The 27,148-nt window shown below is 45.8% G+C and overlaps 1 protein-coding gene across 5 annotated transcripts in view; it reads right to left on the minus strand.

Annotated features, from left to right (window-relative positions):
- The window catches only part of DDX11 (DEAD/H-box helicase 11), a 226,642-nt gene that overhangs the window by 37,553 nt on the left and 161,941 nt on the right, over positions 1–27,148 (minus strand). For 4 of the 5 annotated variants that reach the window (XM_073621668.1, XM_073621667.1, XM_073621665.1 and 1 more), the window contains 5 exons: positions 18,484–18,528; positions 17,477–17,544; positions 11,273–11,311; positions 8,604–8,724; positions 3,918–4,049 (listed from right to left, as the gene is read on the minus strand). In XM_073621668.1, the coding sequence (XP_073477769.1) occupies positions 3,918–4,049; positions 8,604–8,724; positions 11,273–11,311; positions 17,477–17,544; positions 18,484–18,528 (405 nt within the window). The remainder of the gene's footprint in view (positions 1–3,917; positions 4,050–8,603; positions 8,725–11,272; positions 11,312–17,476; positions 17,545–18,483; positions 18,529–27,148) is intronic. The other variant, XM_073621669.1, reaches the window with a different exon arrangement.

Here is a 27,148-nt window from a genome sequence, read left to right on the forward strand (position 1 = left end):
AGAAAAAACGTAAAGAAACTGAGTAATACTCGGAGCAAAAAATATCCATAAAACATAGTTGCGTACAGTAGTGGGACAAAGGGCCCACTAAGGGGGAGGTCGGAGATTGGTCAGAACTATTGCCCAGACCAAGTTCTGGCACCACTAGGGGAGCAGTAGCCCGACGGAACCACTCTGCATTTTTCTATAGTAGAATCATCATCAGCATGTAAAAGGAAATTAGGCACATAACACATTAAAAGAACATTTAAAGGCACAGCCGAAAAGAGGAAGAACAACCTAGAAACCAAAACATAACTATTTTACTGAAGGCGGTCACAAACGCCCAGGGGCATCCACGTACAAGTGGGGGAAATCGAGGCAGGAAACCAACAGACAGCAAATAAACCTGCATTGTTAACCAGATTAGATATAGGTAATCATATCACACAGAGAAATACTGTGTCAAATGCAGCATTGAACTCTGAAGCCCGGGTTTGCCGAACCTCAACCTTAAAATGTAGAGGGTTGCAACCTGCAGCCCACTATGGGCGAGGATTCCCCAAAAACCAGATGGGGATATCAGGTCCATCATAAGAAGGCCCCCCTAATTGAGCATCAGAATGCTCTCACCAGTGAAAACGTGTAAGGAGTATACACAATCAGAGAAAAAAAAAAAAAAAAAGGGAGGGGGGAGGGTGAAGGTCATAGTACTCTAAAGGTCAAGTATCACAATTAGAGTTCCAGTTTTCCAGGTTTCAGCGCTGCCATCACTCAATTGGGGCAGCCCAGGGCGAAGGACCTTCAGGGAGTAAAGTAACCTAAAATGGGGAGGGGGGGATGGGGGGTAACCGGATCCAGTGAGTGACTGATGGTATATGAGAGGCACAAACTGAAGTGCCTAAGTCATCTGGGCCCCAGCTGAATGAGGTCATTAACATAAATGTGGATCAGAGTCTACAATGGATGGTGAGAGTCATCAGGCTGATTGGAGTAACAGGCTCAAGATGGAGTGGGTAGCAAGGGTATCTAAGACATCCCAGGTGAACCTTGTCAACTCTGTCAGCCGTTGGGCACATCCTGGAAGCGTTGAGCTTGGAGGGAGCGAAGGGCTTGAGAGCCTCCTTGAGACATTTGAGAAGGCCTGCCAAGTGGCTGGGAAGATCTAGGAAGAGCGGATGAAGATGATGTCTCCTTTTGAGAGGGGGGGGAGTTCAAACTGCAGTACCTGAAAGTGCCACTACAGGTCAGGTAAGGAGGAAGCGTGGAATTGGCGGCCTTTAGGAGAGAACGAGAGCTTAAAGGGGAACCCCCATCTGTACTTCATCCCCTGGGTTAACAGGATTTGCAGATAAGGCTTTAGATTCCTCTGCTTCTCAATAGTAACTGGGGAGAGGTCTGCAAAGAGTTGGGGGAGGGGGGGGGGTTACCCTGGAAAGAGAGGTCTTGCCGGTCCCTTGCGGCCTGCAGGAGCCTCTCTTTAGTGCGATAAAAGTGATGACGTACCCTCAGTTGGTTTAGGAGCCAGGGACCTGTGTATATGGTCAAATTCCAAGCGCTCATATGGGATATCAGGTGCAAGCTCCTGAAAAAAAAGCAGTGGCGGTCCCTTGCAGATCAGTGGTGGTCTCAGGGATTCCACGGATGCAGAGGTTATCTCTGGGGGCTCTGTTCTCTGCATCTGCTAGCTTATCCTGCAGACTCTCAAGTTCAGAATTTAATTTATCAACCTCCTCCTCATGCCCCTCCAGCACTGTTGTAGCCAGGTCCATGCGTTGCTCCAATTAATTAGTGTGGTGTCCTAGCTCTTTAAGACCTTTAACTAGGTCAGCAGAGAGCTTGCGGGAGGCTGTGGTGACTTCATCCCGCACTATGGAGCGGAACTTGTGAAGCATGGCATCAGAGTCTATGGTCAGGGGGCTGACTAGATCAGAAGGGAACTGGTGCAAGCTGTCCTCTGAGAGTCGCGTGGAGTCATCTGGCTCCTGAGGCTCGGCGCCATCTTGCTCTTACCTTTTCCCTTTCCTGGAGTGGGGGAAGCTTTCTGATGAGAGCGGTAGCGCTGTCAGTTGCGGGGAGTGCAATGTATACCCACCAGGATGCTGGTGGTATCTGCTGTCTCAGGAGCTGCTTCAGCTGTGTCGGAGAGCAGACAGTGCTTATCAGCCAAGGAGAGACGTTCCACTGGCGCTGAGAAAGGAGACTAAGCGTCCATCTTCCTCGATCTTGCGCATGTGCCCCATATTGATAATGTTTTTTTATATCTATACACAAATGTTTGCCTTATATTTCAATTTTAAACTGAATAGGTTATTTTGCAAGGTGACTGTTTACAATCACTTTGATCCAGAAGTCAGAAGGGGGCCTGATGAAGATCTGCTAATCAGTACGGTGACACAGGAAGGTTGGAACTCCAGTTTTCAGCCTTAGGATACAAACTCCTGCACCCAAATGTCAGGAATGCAAGCTGTACAAGCATCTGGAAAGGTTAACATATCTCCCCACTCTGGAAAGTGGGGGCCCACCTTAATACAGAGGAAGACTTATCTGAGGACCCTGCCCCTGTGTCTAGAGTCTAGACATGCTGCAACTGTGTGGCGGTAAGGCATGGTATGAAGCATGGCCTCAAATACTCATAAAATCTGTACAGCAGGCAAGAGTCAGATAGGTGGAGGTAACCAAGGCGGGCAGCAGGAACTAATCCAAGTTCCATGTTGCTCTTGCAAGCAGAAACAATAGCCAGGGGATGCTTCATCCATATTGTATGGTAGGAAGGCGCACACAATGTGCACCCTTGACATGCCGCCCAGTGCCATTAGCACTAGGATTTCAATCTATCTTTGCCCAGCTTTAGTCTTCAGAGACAGGGCAAACCCAAATAGCTCTGGACCAATCTGGATGTAGTCTGGAAAGCACCACACAGAGAGCCCAGTGTCTGAAGGTCACTTCTGGGCATCCCCTGCAATGTCCAGTCCAGTGGGGTTCTGGTACAGAACTCTAAAATCAAGTAGAGGAAAATCCTGATTGCTGCTTATAGAGAACAGCTCAGCAATAATTTAGTAACAATTTTGATTGAAGAGAATAAAAGTAGCTTAAGGTTAGACTTTTCTCAGCAGATTTAGACAGTACTCCAAATGTCAGACTGAGAATGACTGGGCCAGATAGCAGCAATCATAGAGGCAAAGTTCCAGCAGCGATGTAGAGAAGAGTCTTGATTAAAGAAAAAAAAAATCAAAGAATGCAAAAAACACATATCAAAACTAGGTTACTGTTTTACACAGCAGAGCTAAAAAGGCATCTATGAGACTAGCAAAAAACTAAGGCATGCTGGTAGTAGGAGGGGCTATCTTTGGCTGGCCTACAGTTATTTTAATTACCAGTGTCTAATGCTCCTGTAGGCAGCAGTATAACTCCAAAGTATAGAAGGAAAGAAAAAGTTTTGACTGGAGTCAGGTTTTAAGATTTCAATTTTGAAAAAGTATCTTTTAGGTGCCCTGACCTCTGTAAGTGACAGTGTTCAGTTCATACAGCTTTCTTCTTTCCATTCTGCTTTCTTGTCAAGACTCCGGTGCATTGACAATTTCTTTACATCTGTTAATAACTACAATTCCTTCTACAGTTCATTTTAAAAGCAACAACAGTCACCTCCTTGTTGTGGTTTACATATTTCGGTAGTTTGTCAAATTAAAATCAGGCACACAGAGCAACATAATATCTTAAAGAACGAGCTGCAGTTTTAGATTCAACACTAGGTAGCGCTGCAAACAAATTGTGATATAAGAGCTACTGGTATAGATAGAAATGATAAACAGCAGGTAGTTTGGATGCCCTGGAGTTACACTTGTCTGAATCTTTGGGGGAAGGTTTGGTCAGTTTAAATCTAAAAAAAACAAAAAACATACTTCTCTTTTAAAAGGCAATATAAAGGCAGGATGTACCTTGCAGCTGTATTATAACTCGCCCATCTTGGTTAGCATTAGTTAGTGCAGACAGCAAGCCTTCAATTTGCATGAGTGGAGACGCAATACGAGGATGTCCGTTCTCACTGCCCTCATCTAGGATTTCTGCAGCTGGCATAAATACACAAGGTAAGATAAAATCAATTTAAACCAACATTCAATTGTAATTATACCACCTACATCAGGGGTAGGCAACCTTTTGAGCACAGTGTGCCAAAAAGTGTTTTCAAAGAAATTGAGCGTGCCGATTTTATAACAAAAAAATGTAAACATCACAGTCTCAATCACGAAAAGGATTTTTTTATAAATGCTTTAAACTACTTGAGTAGTAGTGAGAAATTAACATCATGCACTCACGCCTCAGATCAGCCCCAATTCCTGCAACTCGACACTTCAGATCAGCCCCAGTTCACGCAACTTCACACCTCAGATCACGGTCCTCCCTGCAAATCTGTTTCCACCACTGTAACCCTCTGCACATCTGCCCCACCTCTGTAACCCCCTGCACATCTGCCCCACCTCTGTACTACCCTGCACATCTGCCCCACCTCTGTACTACCCTGCACATCTGCCCCACCTCTGTACTACCCTGCACATCTGCCCCACCTCTGTACTACCCTGCACATCTGCCCCACCTCTGTACTACCCTGCACATCTGCCCCACCTCTGTACTACCCTGCACTTCTGCCCCACCTCTGTACTACCCTGCACATCTGCCCCACCTCTATACCCCCCTGCTCATCTGTCCCACCAGTGTAACCCCCTGTACATCTGCACCATCACCGTACCACCCTGCTCTTCTGTCCCACCACTGTAACTCCCTGCACATCTGCTCCACCGCCGTACCCCTATGCTCTTCTGTCTCACCGCTGAACCATCTTCTCATCTGTCCTAACACTGAACCTATCTGCTCATCTGCCCCACCTCTGTACCTCCTGCTCATCTGTCCCACCACTGTAACTCCCTGCTCATCTGCTCCACCAATGTTCCCCCTTTCTCATCTGCCCCACTAATGTACCTCCCTGCACATCTGCTCCACCGCCGTACCCCCATGCTCTTCTGTCTCACCGCTTAACCATCCTCTCATCTGTCCTAACACTGAACTTTATGCTCTACCGCCGCACCACTGTAACCCCCTTTCTCATCTGCCCCACCACTGTACCTCCTGCACATCTGTCCCACCACTGTACCCCCTGCACATCTGTCCCACCACTGTACCCCCTGCACATCTGTCCCACCTTTGTTCCCCTTCCTCTTCTGCCCCACCACTGTAACCCCCTGCTCATGTGTTCCACCAATGTACCTTTTTCTCCTCTGCACACCTGCTCCACCTCTGTACCCCCCCTGCTCCTTTGCCCCACCGATGTAACGCCCTGCTCATCTGTGCCACCTATGTACCTCCTTTCTCCTCTGCCCCACCACTGTACCCCCTGCGTATCTGTCCCACCAATGCACCTCTTTTCACACCTGCCCCACTGCTGTACCCCCCTGCTCTTCTGTCAAACCGCTGAACCCCCTTCTCATCTGCCCCAACACTGAACACCCCCCTGCTCATCTGTCCCACCACTGTAACCCCCTGCTCATCTGCCCCATCACTGTACCCCCTTCTCATCCCTCCCACCACTGTACCTCCTGCATATCTGTCCCACCACTGTAACCCCCCTGCTCATCTACCAAATCAATGTACCCCTTTTCTTATCTGCCCCACCACTGTACCACCCTGCACAGCTGCTCCACCGCCATATCCCCATGCTCTTCTGTCTCGCTACTGAATCACCTTCTCATCTGTCCTAACACTGAACCCATCTGCTCATCTGCCCCACCATTGTAACCCGCTTTCTCATCTGCCCCACCAATGTACCTCCTGAATATCTGTCTCACCTCTGTACCCCCTGCTCTTCTGCCCCACCTCTGTACCCCCTGCTCTTCTGCCCCACCTCCGTACCCCCTGCTCTTCTGCCCCACCTCCGTACCCCCTGCTCTTCTGCCCCACCTCCGTACCCCCTGCTCTTCTGCCCCACCTCCGTACCCCCTGCTCTTCTGCCCCACCTCCGTACCCCCTGCTCTTCTGCCCCACCTCTGTACCCCCTGCTCTTCTGCCCCACCTCTGTACCCCCTGCTCTTCTGCCCCACCTCTGTACCCCCTGCTCTTCTGCCCCACCTCTGTACCCCCTGCTCTTCTGCCCCACCTCTGTACCCCCTGCTCTTCTGCCCCACCTCTGTACCCCCTGCTCTTCTGCCCCACCTCTGTACCCCCTGCTCTTCTGCCCCACCTCTGTACCCCCTGCTCTTCTGCCCCACCTCTGTCCCCCCTGCTCTTCTGCCCCACCTCTGTCCCCCCTGCTCTTCTGCCCCACCTCTGTCCCCCCTGCTCTCCTGCCCCACCACTGTAACCCCCTGTTCATCTGTTCCACCAATACACCTCCTTTCACATCTACCCCACTGCTGTACCCCCCTTCTCTTCTGTCCCACCACTGAACCTCCTTCTCATCTGCCCCAACACTGAACCCCCTGCTTATCTTTCCCACCATTGTAACCCTTTTCTCAACTGGCCCAACACTGAACCCCCCTGCTCATCTGCCCCATCACTGTACCCCACTGCTGAACCCCCTTCTCATCTCTTCCACCACTGTACCTCCCTGTACATCTACCCTACCGCTGTACCCTTCTGCTCTTCTGTCCCACCTCTGAACCCCTTCTGCTCATTTTCTCCCCCGCTGTACCCTCTTTCTCATCTATGATATGCAGAGTGGTAAAAGGAAGCAGAGATGAGACACATCTACCTGTCCTGGCACACTCTTCCTGCTGATCCACCCCTCTCACATCCAGCCCACATGCTTGTATGTGATGTATGTAATGTCACATAAGCATCTGGAATGGATGCACAATGATGAGCCCAGTTTAGGGGCATTTTCTGAAAGCAGTGGGCCTGTGTGCAGGATCATAAGTTGGGCCCCCCGCAGCTGAGAAAAATGCGGCGCTCTGCGCTGCAGCAAAAGTTGGGTGTGATTTTCATTGCGCTGAATACTGGCTGTAGCTTAAAGGGACACAGAGTGCAGGGAATCAGTAGTAAGTGAAGCAATGGTTCAGGAATAATTTCAACAAAATTCCCAGAAGCTCAACAGTAATTCCACAAATTGTCACCTGATTGTAGTTTTCTCAATCACAGTGAAATCCCTTCTTTCTGAGATTGGTAGTGGCAACCAAGCAAGTCATCTTCCTCCAGATGATGGATGGGGCTAGCAGGATTGTGATTGGCTTTAGCAGTGGCCAATGACAGTCCTCCTCCTCATGGAAACTGCAGAACTGCACCCAATCTACTCCCCATCACAAAAGTTGATGATCGCAGCTATAGCAAAGTTAGAGAACCAAACAATGTTTCCCATCTTTTAACAATGTGTGGGGGCACAGAACCTCCCCCTCAGTGCAGGTGCGGCATGGGGAATTCTGAAATTGGAATGCATTAGTGTCTCACTGACACTTCTCTGCGCTGCTCTTCTGATGGGGAGGGAGTCGAGTCCCGGCAAAAGAGGCTTCGTATGCCGCTTGCGGCATCCATGCCAGGGGTTGCCTACCCCTGACCTACATTATAGTAACTGGTGTATGGTAGATTGTAGCTCAGAAGCCTGCCCAGGCCAAATGCAAAGATCAACACTTTGTATGAACCCGAACAACCAGATTTCAAAGTTCATTAGTTTACAGTGGTGAGGCCAGTAGCAAATCACTGAATGGTCGTTGGCCTAACTTTAAACACTGAGCTTTTATTTATTTTTTTGTCTGTGATTATGATTTAAAGTACCCTGTAGTGCAAATCCCTGGATATTTAAAAATCAAACATATTTAAAACATTGTTAGTATATGTAATTACCCTCAGTTTATCTTTATATTAAAATTCCTTTGTCTCCACATTGGCTTGCACACCGTAAATTAGGGTGAACATGGCAGAACAGTCAACCAGGCAAGCTCTATGGCCACAGAAGGAGCTCCCGGCTGGTAATCCACCTTCTGCAGCCCAGCATCCCTGCAGCGTCACCACCACAGGATCAGAGGGAACACCGAGGACCACATACCTATACAGATGAGCCTTTTATATGTTTTTATCCTGTAAGTGTGTTTTTTACCTGGTGTCATTAAACATCATTTGTTAATACTACACTCAGGTGGCGCTTCCTTCTCTACCCCTCTCTCATACACAAAATGTCTTTGACATAACTGGCAGGGACTTGCTGTTGCTCCTTACGGACCTAAATGGCAAAAGGCACAGTTGATACCTTCCTTCCTTTTCTGTGAAAAAGATTTTTCCAGCTAGTCAGATGAGCAACCTCTTCAATAAAAACACTTATCAAGCCTGATTGTTATTTAAGAGTCAGCATGGACAATCAAATGTTTACAGTAAGCCTAACATGTTTCAGGCTGTGAGAGATGAAGTATTCAAACAGGAATCACCTTTAGCAATGTGGTGGTGCTTACTCATAATCTAGTATGCAGGCTGGAGAGGTGAATGGAGGATACATCAGGGGAAATGTGGTGGGGAAGGAGGAGGCATAGGGCTCGCAGAGTTAAAGTAATGGTATGTGCCAGTAACTCTCAGTGACTACTGCTTATATTCTTGCCTAAAATTATAGTCTGAGCCACAGGCCTACACTTTAAAGCCCTACGACTCACCTCCAGCCTGGCCCTTCTGGTTGAGGTTTTGTAAAAACTGCTGCAAGCCACCTGGCTTTTGGTTCTCTTTGATGGGAATGCCAACTTCCAAGCCTTGAAATTTCTCTATGAAGCCAAACAACTGAATTGAAAAGAAAAATGTTGGAAGAGAATATATTAATCATCAATTTAGAAAAAAAACAAACTTACCTGGCAGTCTGATGGGCTAAAAAAAGGATCATCCAATTTCAACAAATTAAATATGAGAGACTGTCTAAAGTTAAAAGTGATGAGAGTCATATTCTTCTCATGGAGATAGGCAGATGGTGGCATCCAAACCTGACAGACTTGGAGGAAGTGTCAGGTAAATAGTGCAGATATTCATGCACTAATGCAGCACAATCACAACTTTCACTCAGGATGCAAATTACAAGTTAAGAGGGGCTGATACGCAAAATGACAGTAGTTGGCTGAACAAAATCAAGCAATACTCCAAATTTCGATAATTGGGCTCTTCCTTCATTTACTAAATATGTGATTGCCTTTTCAGGACAAACCAACAAAGTTGTTTAAATCCCCTAAACCCGAGCAGCACATATTTATTTTTCTTTGCTCCCCCGGCGATCCAATCAACACCAGAAAAACCCGGTACTTCAAAGCTTGGAAGAACATGCGGCTCACTCCATTTGACACTGCAGGGCCAATCACCACTGTCGCACATGGAGTACATAGTGCCAAGATTTCACTCAGCAAGAGTGACAGAGGTCCAGATGCTGGATTGTGTTGAACAAAGGTGAACAAATATCTACCCTCATGTCGTTCTTGGGGAAGACAGACTATAGGGCCAAAAATATGTGGTTCCCTCTCAAAATTACTGCTTTCATGTGTTTCCAGTGTACTGTTAATACTACAATAACAAACACATTTTAGACAATTGTGTCCTTCAAGCCTTGTGGTAAGAATTTTTAAGGCCCTTTAATGTTTAAACATGACTGTGCCTCTCTTTACAAAGCCAGTCCATGTGTTGAACAGTTTGGTGCGGAGGAACTTGAGTGGCCTGCTCAGAGCCCTGACCTCAACTCTACTGAACACCTTTGGTATGAGTCAGAACACCAACTGCGAGCCAGGTAAGTACCTGACCTCACAAATGCGCTTTTGACCGAATGGGCAAAGCTTCTTACAGATGTACTCTAGAAGAGTGAAGGCTGTTACAGCCGATAAGGTGGGGGGAGGGGGAGCAACTTAATTTTAATGGCCAGGTTTTGGAACTGAATGCCCAGCAATCTCCTATAGATATGATGGTGAGGTGTTCATAAACTTTTGGTCATATAGCGTAAATTGTTCTTAGAAAAGTTGTTTGGATGGGATTTTTTTAGGCACCAAACGTAACAATATAATAAAAATAATTTTTGGCTTGCACAGTGCTGTACAGGTAAGTGCTTTGGTTATGTTTCCTCCCCCTTTTCCACACAACCTTTACATTGAATAGTAGAATTTTTTTATATACCATTTTTTCATCCTTTTATGCCCCGTATACACAGTCGGATTTTCCTACGGAAAATGTGATAGGACCTTGTTGTCGGAAATTCCGACCGTGTGTAGGCTCCATCACACATTTTCCATCGGATTTTCCGACCCACAAAGTTTGAGAGCAGGATATAAAATTTTCCGACAACAAAATCCATTGTCGGAAATTCCGATCGTGTGTACACAAATCCGATGAACAAAGTGCCACGCATGCTCAGAATAAATAAAGGGATGGAAGCTATTGGCCACTGCCCCGTTTATAGTCCCGTTTTACATCATCGCGTTTAGAAACTTTGTGTGACCGTGTGTATGCAAGACAAGTTTGAGCCAACATCCATCGGAAAAAATCCTAGGATTTCGTTCTCGGAATATCCGAACAAAGTCTGACCGTGTGTATGGGGCATTAGTGTGAAGTTTCAGTGGGTTGCTCTACTTTTATGGTAGGCATCGTCACTTTTCAGATCCTAAAACTTTTGCACCAGTTTGGACTCAGTAATGACAGTCTGCATAATTTCCTTTTCCTCTTTACCTTCAATGTAAGTGATTTTAATCCTTTTTTGAGTTGTATACATCACTTGCTCTGCTGTTCTATGCATCCCTTGTATTCATTCATTAAATGCTGTGGGGTAGTTCCGGGTCTCATCTGTCCTTGTTACTATTATAGATGCTATTAGATTTAGGAACATCTAATTTTTTTTTACCTTTTTATTGTTTCTGATTCTCGGATTCTGATTCTTGTTCACATTGTAGAATTGAACATGTTTGTTCCCTGCTGAAGACCCTCTGGAGTTAAAACGCGTTGGGGCCTCCATGCTACATATAAACAACGGTTGTGGATTTTTATGATTTTGTCATATGACTACAATATCCAGTGGTTTGGTTTTAAGGATGTCACATTGTATGATATGGTCTTGTTTTTTAACAGTTTTATATCAATAAATTGAAAATCATTTTTATTATATTGTTATGTTTGGTGCCTAAAAAGTCCCATCCAAAAAAACTTCTCAGAATACTCTACATTATTGGGGATGTGGTGTCATTTTCCCAAAGTCTAGCATGAGCTTTTTGTTTTTGGACCATACAGCATATCTGCACATGAATTTATAGCCATGGGAGCCTTTAATACCATGGAATGTCATAAGTCATACACTGCTCCAGCTCACCTTCCGGCTGATCATACTCCTCACACAGTACCTTTGCACCTAAGTGGAAAACAGAAGACAACAAATCAGGAAGGGGCACAGGTGCAAAGCAGAAAGCAATTTAATTTCTAATTCATATTTCTGTAAAAAATTCTTGAAGACGACAAAGATTTATAGCAGTGTGAAAAAGAACGATGGGACAATAACAGTAATCAGACAGGTGGACATGTGTATGTGAAGTACACTGACAGGTAAGATAAATGCAGCGGTAGAGAAAATGATCAATAAAGAGTCAAGGACAAGTCGACTCATATTTAAAAGGACTTTCAGGGTTAATTGAACATTTCACATCTACTTTGACACAGCGCCCCCCCCCCCCGCCTTCTGGAGCCCTGAATCTAATTCATTCCAGTTTTGCAAAGCAGTAATAAACTACAATCATTTTTCAGTTTACTGTGGTCAGACCAAGAAGTATGATGTTAAATATTAACAATACATTTATATAAAATAGACTAACTGGGTAAGCTTTACACAGCCACATTAGACTCTTCCTGTACAGGAGCTTACCCTACCACAGTTATGAAAAACACTAAGGTCAATTATGGATGTTAGTCAATAAACTTTCCAGTATTTTTTTTGGTTTGTGAAGGAACTGGAAAACCCAGAAGCAAACAAGGGGTATAATATACAAATTCGATCAAGAACCTTGGAACCAAAACCGGGACCCCAGAGCTACAGGTCAGAGTGCAAACCACTTAAAGTGCAAGAATACTTTTTACATAAAACTTTTTTAAGCCTCAATACAAAAATGAATTATATGATGCAATTTTCATATGTCTAGCAAAACTTAGGATTTATCCCTCCTAGATTGTAAGCTCTAACGAGCAGGGCCCTCTGATTCCTCCTGTATTGAATTGTATTGTACTTGTACTGTCTGCCCTAATGTTGTTGTAAAGCGCTGTGTAAACTGTCGGCGCTATATAAATCCTGTATAATAATAATAATAATATTTTTGTGCTGTGGTGCTTTTAATTTGCCAAATCTTACTTGAGGATTCTGCCATTTCAACAGCAACCTGTAGTAGTATGACAACTCTCACCAACTGCTTTACAATGCAGCAGTGGCACTGTCACACTGCCATGTGCTCTCATGGAGATAGACTATAGACAGCTGTGCCAAAGTGTGCCTTATGCCGCGTACACACGAGCGGACTTTCTATCCTACTTGGTCCGGCACACTTTCCGACGGACTTTGTCCGCCAGGTGCGCCGGACTTTAAAACGGACGGACTTGCCCACACACGCCGGGACTTTCCGGCGGGCTAAGTCCGCCCGTCTTTCCGACGGACTTTCGCCGGAGTTCCGGCGGACTTTCAGAATGAACGGACTTGCCCACACACGGACAAGTCCGTTCATTTTGAACGTGACTCAGGTGCGACGGGACTAGAAAAGGATGTCAATCTTGCCGCTTTTATCGGCGAGATTGACACCTTACTAGCCCCGTCGCGGGGCATACCAGGCCCTTAGGTCTGGTATGGATTATAAAGGGGAACCCCGCTACGCCGAAAAAACGGCGTGGGGTCCCCCTAAAATCCATACCAGACCCCGATCCGAGCACGCAGCCTGGCCGGTCAGGAAAGGGGGTGGGGACGAGCGAGCGCCCCCCCCCTCCTGAACCGTACCAGGCCGCATGCCCTCAACATGGGGGTGGGTGCTTTGGGGGAGGGGGGCGCCCTGCGCCCCCCCCCCCCAAAGCACCTTGTCCCCATGTTGATGAGGACAAGGGCCTCTTCCCGACAACCCTGGCCGTTGGTTGTCGGGGTCTGCGGGCGGGGGCTTATCGGAATCTGGGAGCCCCCTTTAATAAGGGGGCCCCCAGATCCCGGCCCCCCACCCTATGTAAATGAGTATGGGGTACATGGTACCCCTACCCATTTACCTAGGAAAAAAGTGTAAGTAATAAAACACACTACACAGGTTTTTAAAATATTTTATTAAACAGCTCCGGGGGGGGGGGAATCTTCCTCCGGCTTCGGGGGTCTTCTTCCGGCTTCGGGGGTCCCTCCGCTTCATCTTCTCCCGGCGTCCGGTTGGTTCTTCTCCGCTCTCTTCTCCCGGTGTTCCTGTTCTTCGGCCGGCTCCTCTGCTGTCTTCAATTAGCTCTCTTGCCAGCAGAGGTCCGGACTTCTGGGCTTCTGGGCTTCTGGGCTTCTCTTCCCCAGATGTTGACACGACGCTCTCTCCTGCTGGACTGCTCTCCGAGGGCTGCGTTGTGACTTATATAGGTGGAGACCCCGCCCCCTTTTGATGTCACAGTCCCTGGGCATGCTGGGACTGTGACGTTTTAGGGGGCGTGGTCAACATCACCCAGTGACCACGCCCCCTAAAACGTCACAGTCCCAGCATGCCCAGGGACTGTGACATCAAAAGGGGGCGGGGTCTCCGCCTATATAAGTCACAACGCAGCCCTCGGAGAGCAGTCCAGCAGGAGAGAGCGTCGTGTCAACATCTGGAGAAGAGAAGAGAAGAAGCCCAGAAGCCCAGAAGCCCGGACCTCTGCTGGCAAGAGAGCTAATTGAAGACAGCAGAGGAGCCGGCCGAAGAACAGGAACACCGGGAGAAGAGAGCGGAGAAGAACCAACCGGACGCCGGGAGAAGATGAAGCGGAGGGACCCCCGAAGCCGGAAGAAGACCCCCGAAGCCGGAGGAAGATCCCCCCCCCCGGAGCTGTTTAATAAAATATTTTAAAAACCTGTGTAGTGTGTTTTATTACTTACACTTTTTTCCTAGGTAAATGGGTAGGGGTACCATGTACCCCATACTCATTTACATAGGGTGGGGGGCCGGGATCTGGGGGCCCCCTTATTAAAGGGGGCTCCCAGATTCCGATAAGCCCCCGCCCGCAGACCCCGACAACCAACGGCCAGGGTTGTCGGGAAGAGGCCCTTGTCCTCATCAACATGGGGACAAGGTGCTTTGGGGGGGGGGGGCGCAGGGCGCCCCCCTCCCCCAAAGCACCCACCCCCATGTTGAGGGCATGCGGCCTGGTACGGTTCAGGAGGGGGGGGGCGCTCGCTCGTCCCCACCCCCTTTCCTGACCGGCCAGGCTGCGTGCTCGGATCGGGGTCTGGTATGGATTTTAGGGGGGACCCCACGCCGTTTTTTTCGGCGTAGGGGCTTCCCTTTATAATCCATACCAGACCTAAGGGCCTGGTATGCCCCGCGCTCACCGCAATAGGAAGATTTGTTTTTCCTATTGCAGCGAGCGCGAGATGCAATACCATCCCCTCGTGTCGTATTTGGTCTGTCGGACCAGCCTACACACGAGCGGGCTTTCCGTCGGACCAGCACACACACGAGCGGACTTTCCGCCCGAAACTGAGTCCGACGGAAAGATTTAAAACATGTTTAAAATCTAGGTCCGGCGTGCTTTTGGGAAAAAGTCCGCCGGAAAAGTCCGCCGGTGCCTACACACGGGCGGATTGTCCGGCACACTCTGGTCCGCCGGACCAAGTATGCCGGAAAGTCCGACCGTGTGTACGCGGCATTAGAGCCCTTTCACACTGAGGTGGTTTGCAGGCGCTATTGCGCTAAAAATAGCGCCTGCAAACCGACTTGGAAGTGCTGCTGCTTTGTCTCCAGTGTGAAAGCCCCGAGGGCTTTCACACGGGAGCGGTGCGCTGGCAGGACGGTAAAAAAAGTCCTGCTAGCAGCATCTTTAGAACGGTGAAGGAGCGGTGTGGTTACCGCTCCTGCCCATTGAAATCAATGCTACAGCGCGGCTATACCGCCGGAAAAGCGCCTCTGCAGAGGCGCTTTGCGGTGGTTTTTAAACCTTTCTCGGCCACTAGCGGGGGAGTAAAACCGCCCCCACTAGCGGCTGAATACCGATGGTAAAGCTCCACTAACAATAGCAGCACTTTACCGCCGACCCTGGCCCAAGGGGGAAAGGGGCCTTAGACTCCCCATCAGTGCCACCCTCTGTACAAAGCAGTAAGAGGAATGGTAGAGGAAGCTGGGACATAATTTAGACCGGTACATACTCCAGTTGTTTATAGACAGACTAGTTCACCTCTACAATAAAGCTAAACTACAGGAAGATATAAAAGGCACAATATAATGCAGCTCAGTATTCATTAACCGCTTGCCGACCGTATCACTTACCTGTACGGCTCTGCTGTGCCAGATCATGTACTAGGTTTTCAGAGGAAAAACTTCTTCTCTGCTCTCCCACTGAGAACTGAGGCTCTTCACTTCATAAACAGGGTGCAGAGGAGATAATTTTCCTCCGAGAACTGCAGAGAACTGAACTGAGAAAAAAACTTCTCAGTTTAATTAACATACACCTTCGTGTATACAAGGTTGACACTGGGTTCAGTTAACTATGCAGTTTTACCCACTCCATACCAAACAGCTGCCACCATGTGTTTTATTGGAAACACAAACCTTTCACAATATTTGTGATAACAATTATGAGAAATGTTTGTAATACACACTGTCACACCAGACAGGGATATTTCAGAGATTACAACAAAGTAGCAGTCTTCAAAAAGACAGATCTGATTTACTGTACTAGAGATAATTTTATTGATATTAAAGTGTGTGGGGATAGAAAAAACAAAGCAAACATCTATACTTGGCGTGATGCTGCAGCTGTCCCCTGCCGACTATAAACCCGAGAACTGAGCAATCACATGACCGTTGATCACTCATTCCTCAGTCATCTCTAAGCAGAGAGTGACGACTGTCAGTCACTGCTCTCTGTTCTGCCCATTCAGGGCTCCCTGGAGCACCTGGCTGAAGAGTGGACAGGATCGGATGTCTCAGGCTCTCAGCCAACAGCAAGTTTTAGCCTGCTGTTGGCTGATTCTGGGTCACAGGAGAGCACAAGTAAGAGAAATTCATGTGACCCACAAGAGAAGCATGGCCAAAAAAGCTTTGGCCATACTTATCTTTTATAAAAAAAACTAAAAAAATGGCACAGAAAGACAACTCCTAAATAAAGAGGGGTTAAGCCCTTCGAGCTACTGCAACAAGAAAAAGAGCCTGCTGCACAGTGAACTTTTGATATTCACAGAAAAAACACTTTCTGCAAGCCAATGTCCACTATCCAGACAGACCCAGGTTGCTCAGATCAGCGCCATTTCAGGTGCTACTTGACAAACATCTGTGTGGCTTCATACCCAGATGTCTATTGAAGTCGCACCTGAAATCGGCAAAAGTAGCACAGGAACCATTTTTGCAAATTGGTGCGGCACCTCAAAATCGGTGTTGCACCGATTGGAACAGTGCCATTGCCGCCAATAGGCTGCGACTTGACAAATCGCATGACAAATCGCTCCAGTGTGAACATAGGCTTAAATGTAAAGTTTGGCTCACTAATAGGGATTCATTAGTGCTGTGTAACATGAGCGCCAGGAGAACACGATTATTGCTAGTGGCTATAGCCGCTGACAATAATCGCATGCTTAAAATCCGACATGCTGGTTGTACCCAAGTCGATCGATGGATTGACTTGGACACAATCAACCTGCCCATAGATGGATCGAATCTCAGCCAGTCCCTGCTAAACCAGCTGATATTCGATCCATCTATGGCGGGCTTAAGTGTAATTTCTGTCTGCTGCCTCATTCCTCTGCTATCTGCATGAGTACCTCCTGACAGGTTTTCCTGTCTCTAAGCGAGAAAAAGGTGACCGGCAATGGACAGGACACAGACTGTGACTGACAGCCTCAGCTTTGTTCCTGTAGGTAAGGGGGTGTGTGCCTTTCCTCCTACTGAGCTCTGCAAAGTGTAGCTTCAGCTCCCTGCCCCTGCTTTCTGAAAGCTCAGACAAGCTGTATAAATTCTGGATTTTGAATGGCTGTCAGAGAGAAGACAGCAGATAAACAGGTGCAGATTATGTAGAAGTATATGTTTCATATCCATGTAACACCTGATGCCAGTCACTTCATTGAATATATGTAAGGGTTTTCAACCACTTAAACTCTTTTCTTCTTCCAACTACTGCCGACATAGGTATGCAGAGTACTGAATAGACATCTATGGCCAAACCTCAATTATTCACCATCCATCCCTGCACAGCTCAGACTTCACACTACTCTCATCTATCGTCTGTGCACTAATGAGCTAAGGGATGCAGACTAATGAACAAGCTACCTTTTATAAATGGAAAGAGTTTAAACAGTTGGGGGTCCTGTCAAAATCATTCCTTTAAATGCAATTACCTTGAAGAGGTTGATGTTATCAACCTGACTGTAGAACAGGAAATCGTTGATGGATTTCAGAGTGGTGCCTAAAGAAGGAACATGGCATGTCAATTATGTTCACAAATGAATGCTTTGGTCTTCATGTAAAATAGTGAATTTGCATTACCTCCATAAGATTAACCCTCTCTTTGTCCTGGAGACCAATGTCATGGGTACAGAAAGTAATGGAAAATCAAACATATTACAGTTGTCACCAGAACAGGATGTAAGGGGGACATTTCCAGTGCAGAAACTGGTCACAGTGACAACTGTCTTAAGCTTCGTACACATGATCGGATTTTCGGCAGGGAATTGTGTGATGACAGACTGTCTAAAATCCGACTGTTAGTACGCTCTTTCAGACAATTGTTGTCCAACTTTTGGCCAACAAATGTTGGATGGCAGGCTAGTACATTTTCGGCGGACAACGGTCTGTTGTCAGATTTTCGTATCGTCTGTACACAAGTCCATCACACAAAAGTCCAAAGTACAAACACGCATGCTCGGAATCAATGCTCACCAAACATTAGCAGAAGGTGCCCAAAGGGTGGCGCTCAAGAGCTGAAATTTCACGTAGTACGTCACTACGTTCGTGTTTATTGGCCAACAATTGTGTGCCGTTAGTATGCAAGACAAGTTTCTGGCACACGCCCTTCGGAGAAAAGTCTGACACTCGGTTGGCCAACAATCTGATCATGTGTACAAGGCTTAAGAGGGGATTTCTACTCACTTCGGTTGTGCCTCCAAGATAAAAAACAAAACACACAGAAGGGGTTTAAACTTTTTCCCACTCTATCAAAAGAGACAGTGGTGTATTCAAAGAGTTCATCTTTAAATATCATAGTAGTAAATATTTTATCTATTTACTATCATAAAGGCTTTTTTTTTTTTTTTTTTAAACAAAAGTAGGAAATTAGGTAATTATTTGATCAAAATCTACAAATCTCAAAATATTCCATGACATCCATTTTTGGGTTCTCACTCACCGTCTTGAGGAACTTTTTGAAAGTTTGGGTTCTGTTTTACGTTACCTGTAAAGGATAGGAGATAATGATAATAGATACATTAACTCAGAAACGTGCATTCAATGTGCTTTTTTACGAATAGATAACATGCAGACTGAAATACTGCTGGAATGAGTCAGAGGTCATAAATCAAACAGAATTGGCTCCTTCATTCGATCTACTTTTGTCAAATGGTGGTAATGGTGCAGCGCTGTATTATATAAAGTCTGAATTGAAATCAAATATTCATAAACATTTAGCAGCTAGCACAGTATTGCTGGGAACACTAAACAGTAACAAGTGGTAATGGTGCAGCCCCTGACGTCATCCGATGACGAAACGTCAGGGGCTGCACCATTACCACTTGTTACTGTTTATTGTCCCCAGCAATACTGTGCTAGCTGCTAAATGTTCTCCGTTAGGGAGGAGTAGAAACGTGTGACGCGATTAAGTGCTGGGAGGCAGCAGCCATTTTGTTGGTTGAAAATGCTGGTCATTTCTTTATGCCTGTATTCTACTATGAACATGTGATTTTTTTTTTCTTTGTTTTTAAATAAACATTAGAAAATAATAGAAACCTTCGCGCCAGTGGTGTCGATAGCAGATACTATATATGAATTACATATACTGGTGGTACATCTAGTAAGAAAACATTCCCAACAATAAAAAAAAATTTGTGGAAATATGTAAACAATCAGTGTAAGCTGCTCCCCAATTTTTGAATAATCAAAAAAATAGATAATCAAAAAAAGATGTAAGAAAGATAGGGGGCGCTAGATACCATAATAATCAAGTGCTCTAAATAAATATATCTCCTGCATTACCAAGAAAATGGAAATGTAAGAAAGCTAGGGGGCGCTAGATACCATACTATTCAAGTGCTCTAAATAAATATATCTCCTGCATTACCAAAAAAAATGAAAATCATAATAATGACAAATCATAATTAGATTACACACTGAAGTGCCCACAATAGTGAAAAAAATATATATAGTGATTGATTGTCCACATAAAAAAGTGATAGAAGTAGTTGAAGTGATATCTTTCAATATTATCCCAATCTTGTTGCTGAAAACAAAAGGTTTTCCATCACCAAAGAAAAAATAAGAAAGGAAAAACACCTCGAAGTAGTAGATATCTGCTTACCAGATACCAATGACTCCTTTAGTTAAAAAGAGAGTCACTAGCGCTTGTGCAGGGTTGTGCCTGCTCACATGGATGGCCGGACTGTGGTTGGTATTATAGGCATAAACATTATTTGGAATGTTTGTGCAATGAGGTTTGTTCCACTTATGTTTGAGAATACTATTGCCCTGGTGAAGAGTTCTTACTGACATTTCGTGTGGGCTGTTGATGGAATATATCTCTGAATCGGCATCCATTATCTGGTATCGATGCTAAGCCTGCTTAGAGGGAAGTGATATTCTTGGAGTGGAGGACTGCTTAGATTGCCATCAGATGATGCTTATACAATATTACCTTAGGGTAAGAGTCAGTGTGATTGAGTGTTGGTGACTGCTTCCACTGTTACCCAGCTTAAGAACATCTATTTGAATGTTTATGAACTTTTCATTTCAATTCAGACTTTATATAATACAGCGCTGCACCATTACCACTTGTTATTGTTTATAGTCCCCATCAATACTGTGCTAGCTGCTATATGTTTGGATTTATATTTATCCAAGTGCAATAATTACTTTTGTCAAATGCAGCAAGTTAGGCAGGGCCACACACTATGCAAAATTTGCACAGTGTACAGCCAACTTTTGGGTGGCTTTCCCATCTATGAAGGAGCAACAGGAATACCCTTAGAAAGCAGCATTGTCTGGCGAGAATAGCATCAGATGGACTGCGCGGTGTGCCACTACTTATATTGGCATGGGGTAGGGTCACCGTGTGACTTCATCCGGAGGCCCTGCCCATTATGACGTCACCGCCCAGGCCATGATTGGCGTTGATGTCATAAGGGGCGGGTCTCCGGTGACCCCGCCCATGCCTATATAAGTAGTGGCACATCGCCTACCCGGCATTAGAGCGGGAGAGAGCCTCAAGTCAACATTCGAAGAAGACAACGGGGAAGACCCAGCAAAAGAGCAAGAAGATAGCGGAGAAGACAGCGGACAGAGGGAGAAGGCCCGGAAAGGGAAGAAGAACCGGAGAGGGCTAGAAGACATCAGCGCAGAAGACTAGGAGAGGGGAGAGGAAGTCGGATGAGACGCTGGAGCTGTCTTAATAAATTACTTTAACACCCTGTGTGCTGTGTTTTATTTTTGACACTTTTTTTTCAGGTGACTGGCTAGGGGTACAATGTACCCCATACTCATTCACATAGGGTGGGAAGCCGGGATCTGGGGGCCCCCTTGTTAAAGGGGGCTTCCAGATTCCGATAAGCCCCCTGCCTGCATACCCCGACAACTAATGGCCAGGGATGTCGGAAAGAGGCCCCTGTCCTCAACAACATAATATTAGGACGCTTACCTGTCCAGGGTTCCTGCGATGTCGATACCTCAGCCGATTTTCGAATTGGCTCTCGGGTTTTGCCACCGCTAATCCATGGTAAGGGAAACCGGCTGGTACCCTACTGCACATGTGCAAAGTGCGCTGCGCTTTCTGAATGGCCCAACGGCGGAGGAGGGGGGGGGGCGAACTTTCGAGGGGCGGCACAGTCTCCCGGAAGTGGGGAAGAGTACCTGCCAAAACTTTTTTTTTTAATAATTGTTTACAAAAGTGCAACCTTGACAACCATGACAATTACTCCATCTACAATGACCTCTTGAAGTCATTTATATTAATGTATGGCATTATGGATTTAGTAAAGAAGCGCAACACAGATTAACAGCTATTTTCAGGCAACAGATCCACATGAAAAAGACACAGCTTGGATTACTAAGCATCAGGAGACATACATTGGAGAAGGTAGTTAACATTTCAATGTCCCCAAATACAGATTACTGTAAAAAAAAAAAGTTAGATTAACCACTTATCTACAGGGCACTTTCAGTGCTGTTACACTTTGAATGACAATTGCGCGGTCATGCTACACTGTAACCATGTGAGATTTTTATAATTTTCTTCACACAAATAGAGCTTTCTTTTAGTGGTATTTAATCACTGCTGGGATTTTTATTTATTTTTTTTTTTTTTAGGAAAAAAAAAGTTTCTTAGTTTCGGTCAGTAAATGTTGTAAATAAGTAATTTTTCTCCTTCACTGATGAGGCGGCACTGATGAGGTGGCACTTATGGGCACTGATTAGGTGGCACTGATGAGGAGGCACTAATGAGTGGCACTGGTCGGTATTGATAGGTGCCACTGACGGGCCCTGATAGGGGGCATGGATAAGCGGCACTGATGGGCATTAATGGGTGGCTTTGATGGGCATCACTGATAGGCCGCACTGAAAGTCAGCACTGACTGGCATCACTAATGGGCACTGATTTCTGGCTTTGGTGGGCACTGATTGTTGGCACTTGTGGGCATTAATTGCTGGCACTGGTGGCCCTCTAATGTAATCAGGGCACTGATGACCAGTGCCCTGATTACATCTCTCACTGTCCCCTGTGAGGAAATGCCGCTGATTGGCTCTCCTCGCCACACACTCTGTCAGTGTGAGGCGAGGAGAGCCGATTACCCGCACTTCCTTGTTTACATGTGACCGACTGTGATTGGACACAGCCGATCACATGATTAAAGAGCCATGATAGCGGCTCTTTACAGAGATCGGGGTCACGCCGTTTGTCCTAGCAACATGGCACGACCACCGCGCTGCATGACCCTGTGGGCGGGAGCGGGAATTCGGGTGCGCCGTCATATAACGAAAAGAAAAAGAAAAATAACAAACATGTTCTAATGTAAAATGTTATAAGCAACGGCGTTAACCACTTAAAACGGGGGTTCACCCACACCGCCAAAAAAAAAAAAAAAATATTAAAAGCCAGCAGCTACAAATACTGCAGCTGCTGACTTTTAATACATGGCCACTTACCTGTCCCAGGGTCCAGCGATGTCGGCAGGGGACGCCGAGAACCTGCTCGGTTCTCGGCAGCTGCCGCCGCCATCCTAGGTGATGGAATCAGGAAGTGAAGCGTTGCGGCTTCACTTCCCGGTTCCCTACTGCGCATGCGCGAGTCGCGCTGCGCGTCCCTAGTGGTCCCTGCTCTCTCCTGGGAGCCCTGCTCTCTCCCTGCTCTCTCCAGCAGACAGCGCGGTCGGGACGGGAAGAGGCATAGACTCCCATGGGAGTCTATGCCGGAAGTGGGTGCAAATACCTGTCTTAGACAGGTATCTGCACCCCCCTCCCCTCTGAAAGGTGCCAAATGTGACACCGGATGGGGGGAGGGTTCCGAAAAGCGGAAGTTCCATTTTTGTGTGGAACTCCGCTTTAAGGACCGAGCCTCTTTTTGAGATGTGTTTACAAGTTTTTTGCTAGAAAATTACTTAGAACCCCCAAACATTATACTTTTTTTTTCTAACACCCTAGAGAATAAAATGGCAGTCGTTGCAATTCTTTTTGTCACACCGTATTTGCGCAGCGGTCTTACAAGCGCACTTTTTTTGGAAAAAATACACTTTTTTGAATTAAAGAATAAGACAACAGTAAAGTTAGCCCAATTTTTTTTTATATTGTGAAAGATCATGTTACGCCGATTAAATTGATGTCACACTTCAAAATTACGCCCACTCATGGAAAGGCAACAAACTTTTACCCTTAAAAATCTCCATAGGTGACGTTTAAAAAATTCTACAGGTTGCATGTTTTAAGTTACAGAGGAGGTCTAGGGCTAGAATTATTGCTCTCGCTCTTCTGATGGCGGCAATACCTCACATGTGTTGTTTGACCACCATTTTCATATGCGGGCGCTACTCACGTATGTGTTCGCTTCTGCACACGAGCTCGGCAGGACGGGGCACGTTTAAAATTTTATTTTTCTTACTTATATTTTACCTTTTATTTTTACACTGTTTTTTTAAAATAAAAAAATGTGTCACTTTTATTCCTATTACAAGGAATGTAAACATCCCTTGTAATAGAAAAAAACACACAACAGGACCTCTTAAATATGAGATCTGGGGTCAAAAAAACCTCAGATCTCATATTTAAACTAAAATGCAATAAAAAATGTAATTAAAAAAAAAAAATGGTCCTTTAAGAGCTATGGGCAGAAGTGACGTTTTGATGTCACTTCTGCCCTGCAATGTTATGGAGACGGGTGGGGGCCATCTTCCCCTCACTCGTCTCCATGCCCAGCAAGGGTGAGGATCCGATCGCCTCCGCCGCTCTTGGCGGCTAAGGTAAGCAGCGGAGGGCACCGGAGTGCGGCGGGAGGGGGGGGCCTCTCCCGCCCCCGATAAAAGTGATCTCACGGCGAATCCACTGCAGAGACCATTCTTATTGGAAAGCGGACCGCCGGCCGAAGATGATGATACCGGGGTTATGGCAGCTAGCTGCTGCCATAACAACGATATTCCTCTTCAAAGTAAGGACGTATATCGGCATGAGGCGGTCCGGAAGTGGTTAAACAACCATTAACCAACTCCATGTGCGATAAATTACCGCATGAGAAAATGCGGTAGTTACCGAACAATTGAAAAAATACTGCATTCCTTATTTAAAGTGATTTTTTTTTTTTTTTTTTAGTTAAAAATAACAGAGACTTTACAAACATTTCATACTTACCTGCCCTGTGTAGTGGTTTTGCACAAAGCAGCCCAGGTCCTCCTCTTCTCGGGTCCCTCTTCGGCGCTCCTGGTCCCTCTTTCCTGTTGAGTGCCCCCACAGCAAGCAACTTGCTATGGGGGGCGGGGGACTTCTGATCCTCTTGTAGGGGGCCCGAGCACACAGGGGGGCCCACACAGGGAGGGGAATTTGTGATGGACGACAATTGCAGAACTCTTCCTCCAGCAGCTGGAAGCTGGTCTCTTCCACACCTCCCTCTTGCCAGCTTTTATCTGCTGAAAAAGAGCAGCTAAATCACCTAATCCCCCTCTCTGTATGGGCCACCCCCGCGCTGGCCCTAAGGTTAGCTCTGCTCTTGAGTTTGTTATCTCAGTAACTTTGTTTCTCTCTGATCTCATCTTCATTTTTATTTTTTTAACTCAGTTTTATCTTTTAGATTTAGCAGGAATTATGTGAGGTATGTTGTATTTGTGTCTGCTAATAAAGATTTTATTGTATTTTAGCAAAATATAGCTTTAATATTTTCTTGGGGGGGGGGGGGGGGTGTGCCTGTCAGGTAGTCTGTATGGGGCCCCCGTGATTTCTATCAGCAGCCCTGATGGGGGCACCAGAGCCGAGCCACAGCTCCATGTGTCCACTCAGATATGGAGCTGTGGCCTGCCCCGCCCCCTTTCTGTCCTTTTTGGCTGACTGACTTCGATTGACAGCAGTGGGAGCTAAATGGTGCATCGCTGCTGTCTCAGCCAATGAGGCGGTGAGTCCCAGGCAGCCGAGCCTGTCATGCAATGTTGCTGGATCTAGATTGACCTCGGGTAAGTATTAGGGGGGCTGCTGCACACAGGTTTTTTATCTTAATGCATAGAATGCATTAAAATAAAAAATAAAAAACTGCCTTTACAACCATTTTAACACTAAATTCTTAGTGGATTTAACTTTCACAACTAATTTACAGCATGTGTAATTTTAACACATTTTATTTGCTGTTATTTAACTCTTAGTGAATTTACCAGATTGACAGCTGCGTACTGAAGGTGTTTTTATTGCATGAAGGTTAAAAAACTTCAGGCTTTAGAATCACTTTAACATTTCCAGGTGTTCCCTATAGGAAACTTCATTTTCTGAATTCAGGTCTACAATAAAAATTCACATAAACTGGAAAACAGGTAAAATCTGGGTACTTTTTTTTAATATCAAATATAAACTCTAATACAGACATTGGAGGCTTCTACAACACAATATGCAGAAAATGGCAGCCTTTGCAAATTTCAGCGAACCAGCTTCCAGAAATCACCATCTGTTGTGTCAACCCCAAATGCATACTGACTAGAGCTGCTCCCCTCTGTAGGATTATAGGATTCCAAATCACATTACTTCTCCAGTGCTAGGAGCTCCAGCGTACTCTTGCCAGGTATTTGGTGCCAGGTTGCATGGCAGCTAAGTGGGTCTGCTAGTAACAACTGTTTTCAGCTTGCTCTCATATATGGAGGCAATAAGAATTTACTAATTAGCAGCAAAGGACCATATGAAGAGGGTACGTCGGAAGATTGAAAAACATATGTATGATTGCTTTGTGTAAAGCTGTAACATAAACCTATTTCATTCATTTATCGGCTTTCCTTAAAGTAAAATTGTACTTTCCTCCCCCCGTCACCTCCTTACCTACCTAGCAGAGCCCCATGAAATAAAAATAAATACAGCACTTTTAGATATGGGGCAGAACATAGAACTCTCTCCTCTGTTTCCTGCAATGAGGTATTTAAAGTTTTTTTTGTTTTTTTTAAAATAACAAACATGCTATACTTACCTGCTCCGTTGCAGTGGTTTTGCACAGAGCTGCCCAGATCCTCCTCTTCTCAGGTCCCTGGCTGGAGCTTCTGGCCCCTCCCTCCTGTCGAGTGCCCCCACAACATGCACCTTGCTATGGGGTCACCTAAGTCTAGCACCAGTTCCGTGTGTCTAGTCAGACACAAAGCCGCAGTTTAGCCCCGCCTCCTCTCTCTCCTCATTGGCTGACTGATCAGGAGCGAGAGTCCCGGATGACCGAGGCACTCGCAGGCATCGCTGGATCGAGATAGGGCTCAGGTATTAGGAGGGGCTGAGGGGGGCTGCTGCACACCGAAGGTTTATTATCTTAATGCATTTTAAGATAAAAAACCTTCTGCCTTTACAACCACTTTAATGCAAATAGCCACACCTAAACAATGTCATTTCTAGTTCAAGTCTTACCCAGGTCATTCAAGTGTCACCCCGATGTATGCACGCACACAGAAATGCTGAGGTCCATCCTAAACAGGGGAATCGCAAATTACCATTTATAGGTAAAGTTGATCCAGAGGATATCCGATTGCCTCTCAGGGGATCAGGAAGGAATTTTACTATCTATGGAACGATATACAGTTGTGCTCATAAGTTTACATACCCTGGCAGAATTTATGATTTCTTGGCCATTTTTCAGAGAATATGAATGATGACACAAACATTTTTCACTCATGGTTAGTGTTTGGCTGAAGCCATTTATTATCAATCAACTGTGTTTACCCTTTTTTAATCATAATGGCAACAGAAACTACCCAAATGACCCCGATTAAAAGTTTACATACCCTGGTGATTTTGGCCTGATGACATGCACACAAGTTGACACAAAGGGTTTGAATATTAAAGGTAACCATCCTCACTTGTGATATGTTTGCTTGTAATTAGTGTGTGTATATAAAAGGTCAATGAGTTTCTGGACTCCTGACAGACCCTTGCATCTTTCATCCAGTGCTGCACTGACGTTTCTGGATTCTGAGTCATGGGAAAAGCAAAAGAATTGTCAAAAGGTCTGCGGGAAAAGGTAGTTGAACTGTATAAAAAAGGAAAGGGATATAAAAAGATATCCAAGGAATTAAGAATGACAATCAGCAGTGCTCAAACTCTAATCAAGAAGTGAAAATGAGGGGTCTTGTTGAAACCAAACCACGGTCAGGTAG

Source organism: Aquarana catesbeiana, linkage group LG03 (genome assembly GCF_042186555.1).
Source record: "Aquarana catesbeiana isolate 2022-GZ linkage group LG03, ASM4218655v1, whole genome shotgun sequence".
Taxonomy (NCBI): Eukaryota; Metazoa; Chordata; class Amphibia; order Anura; family Ranidae; genus Aquarana; species Aquarana catesbeiana.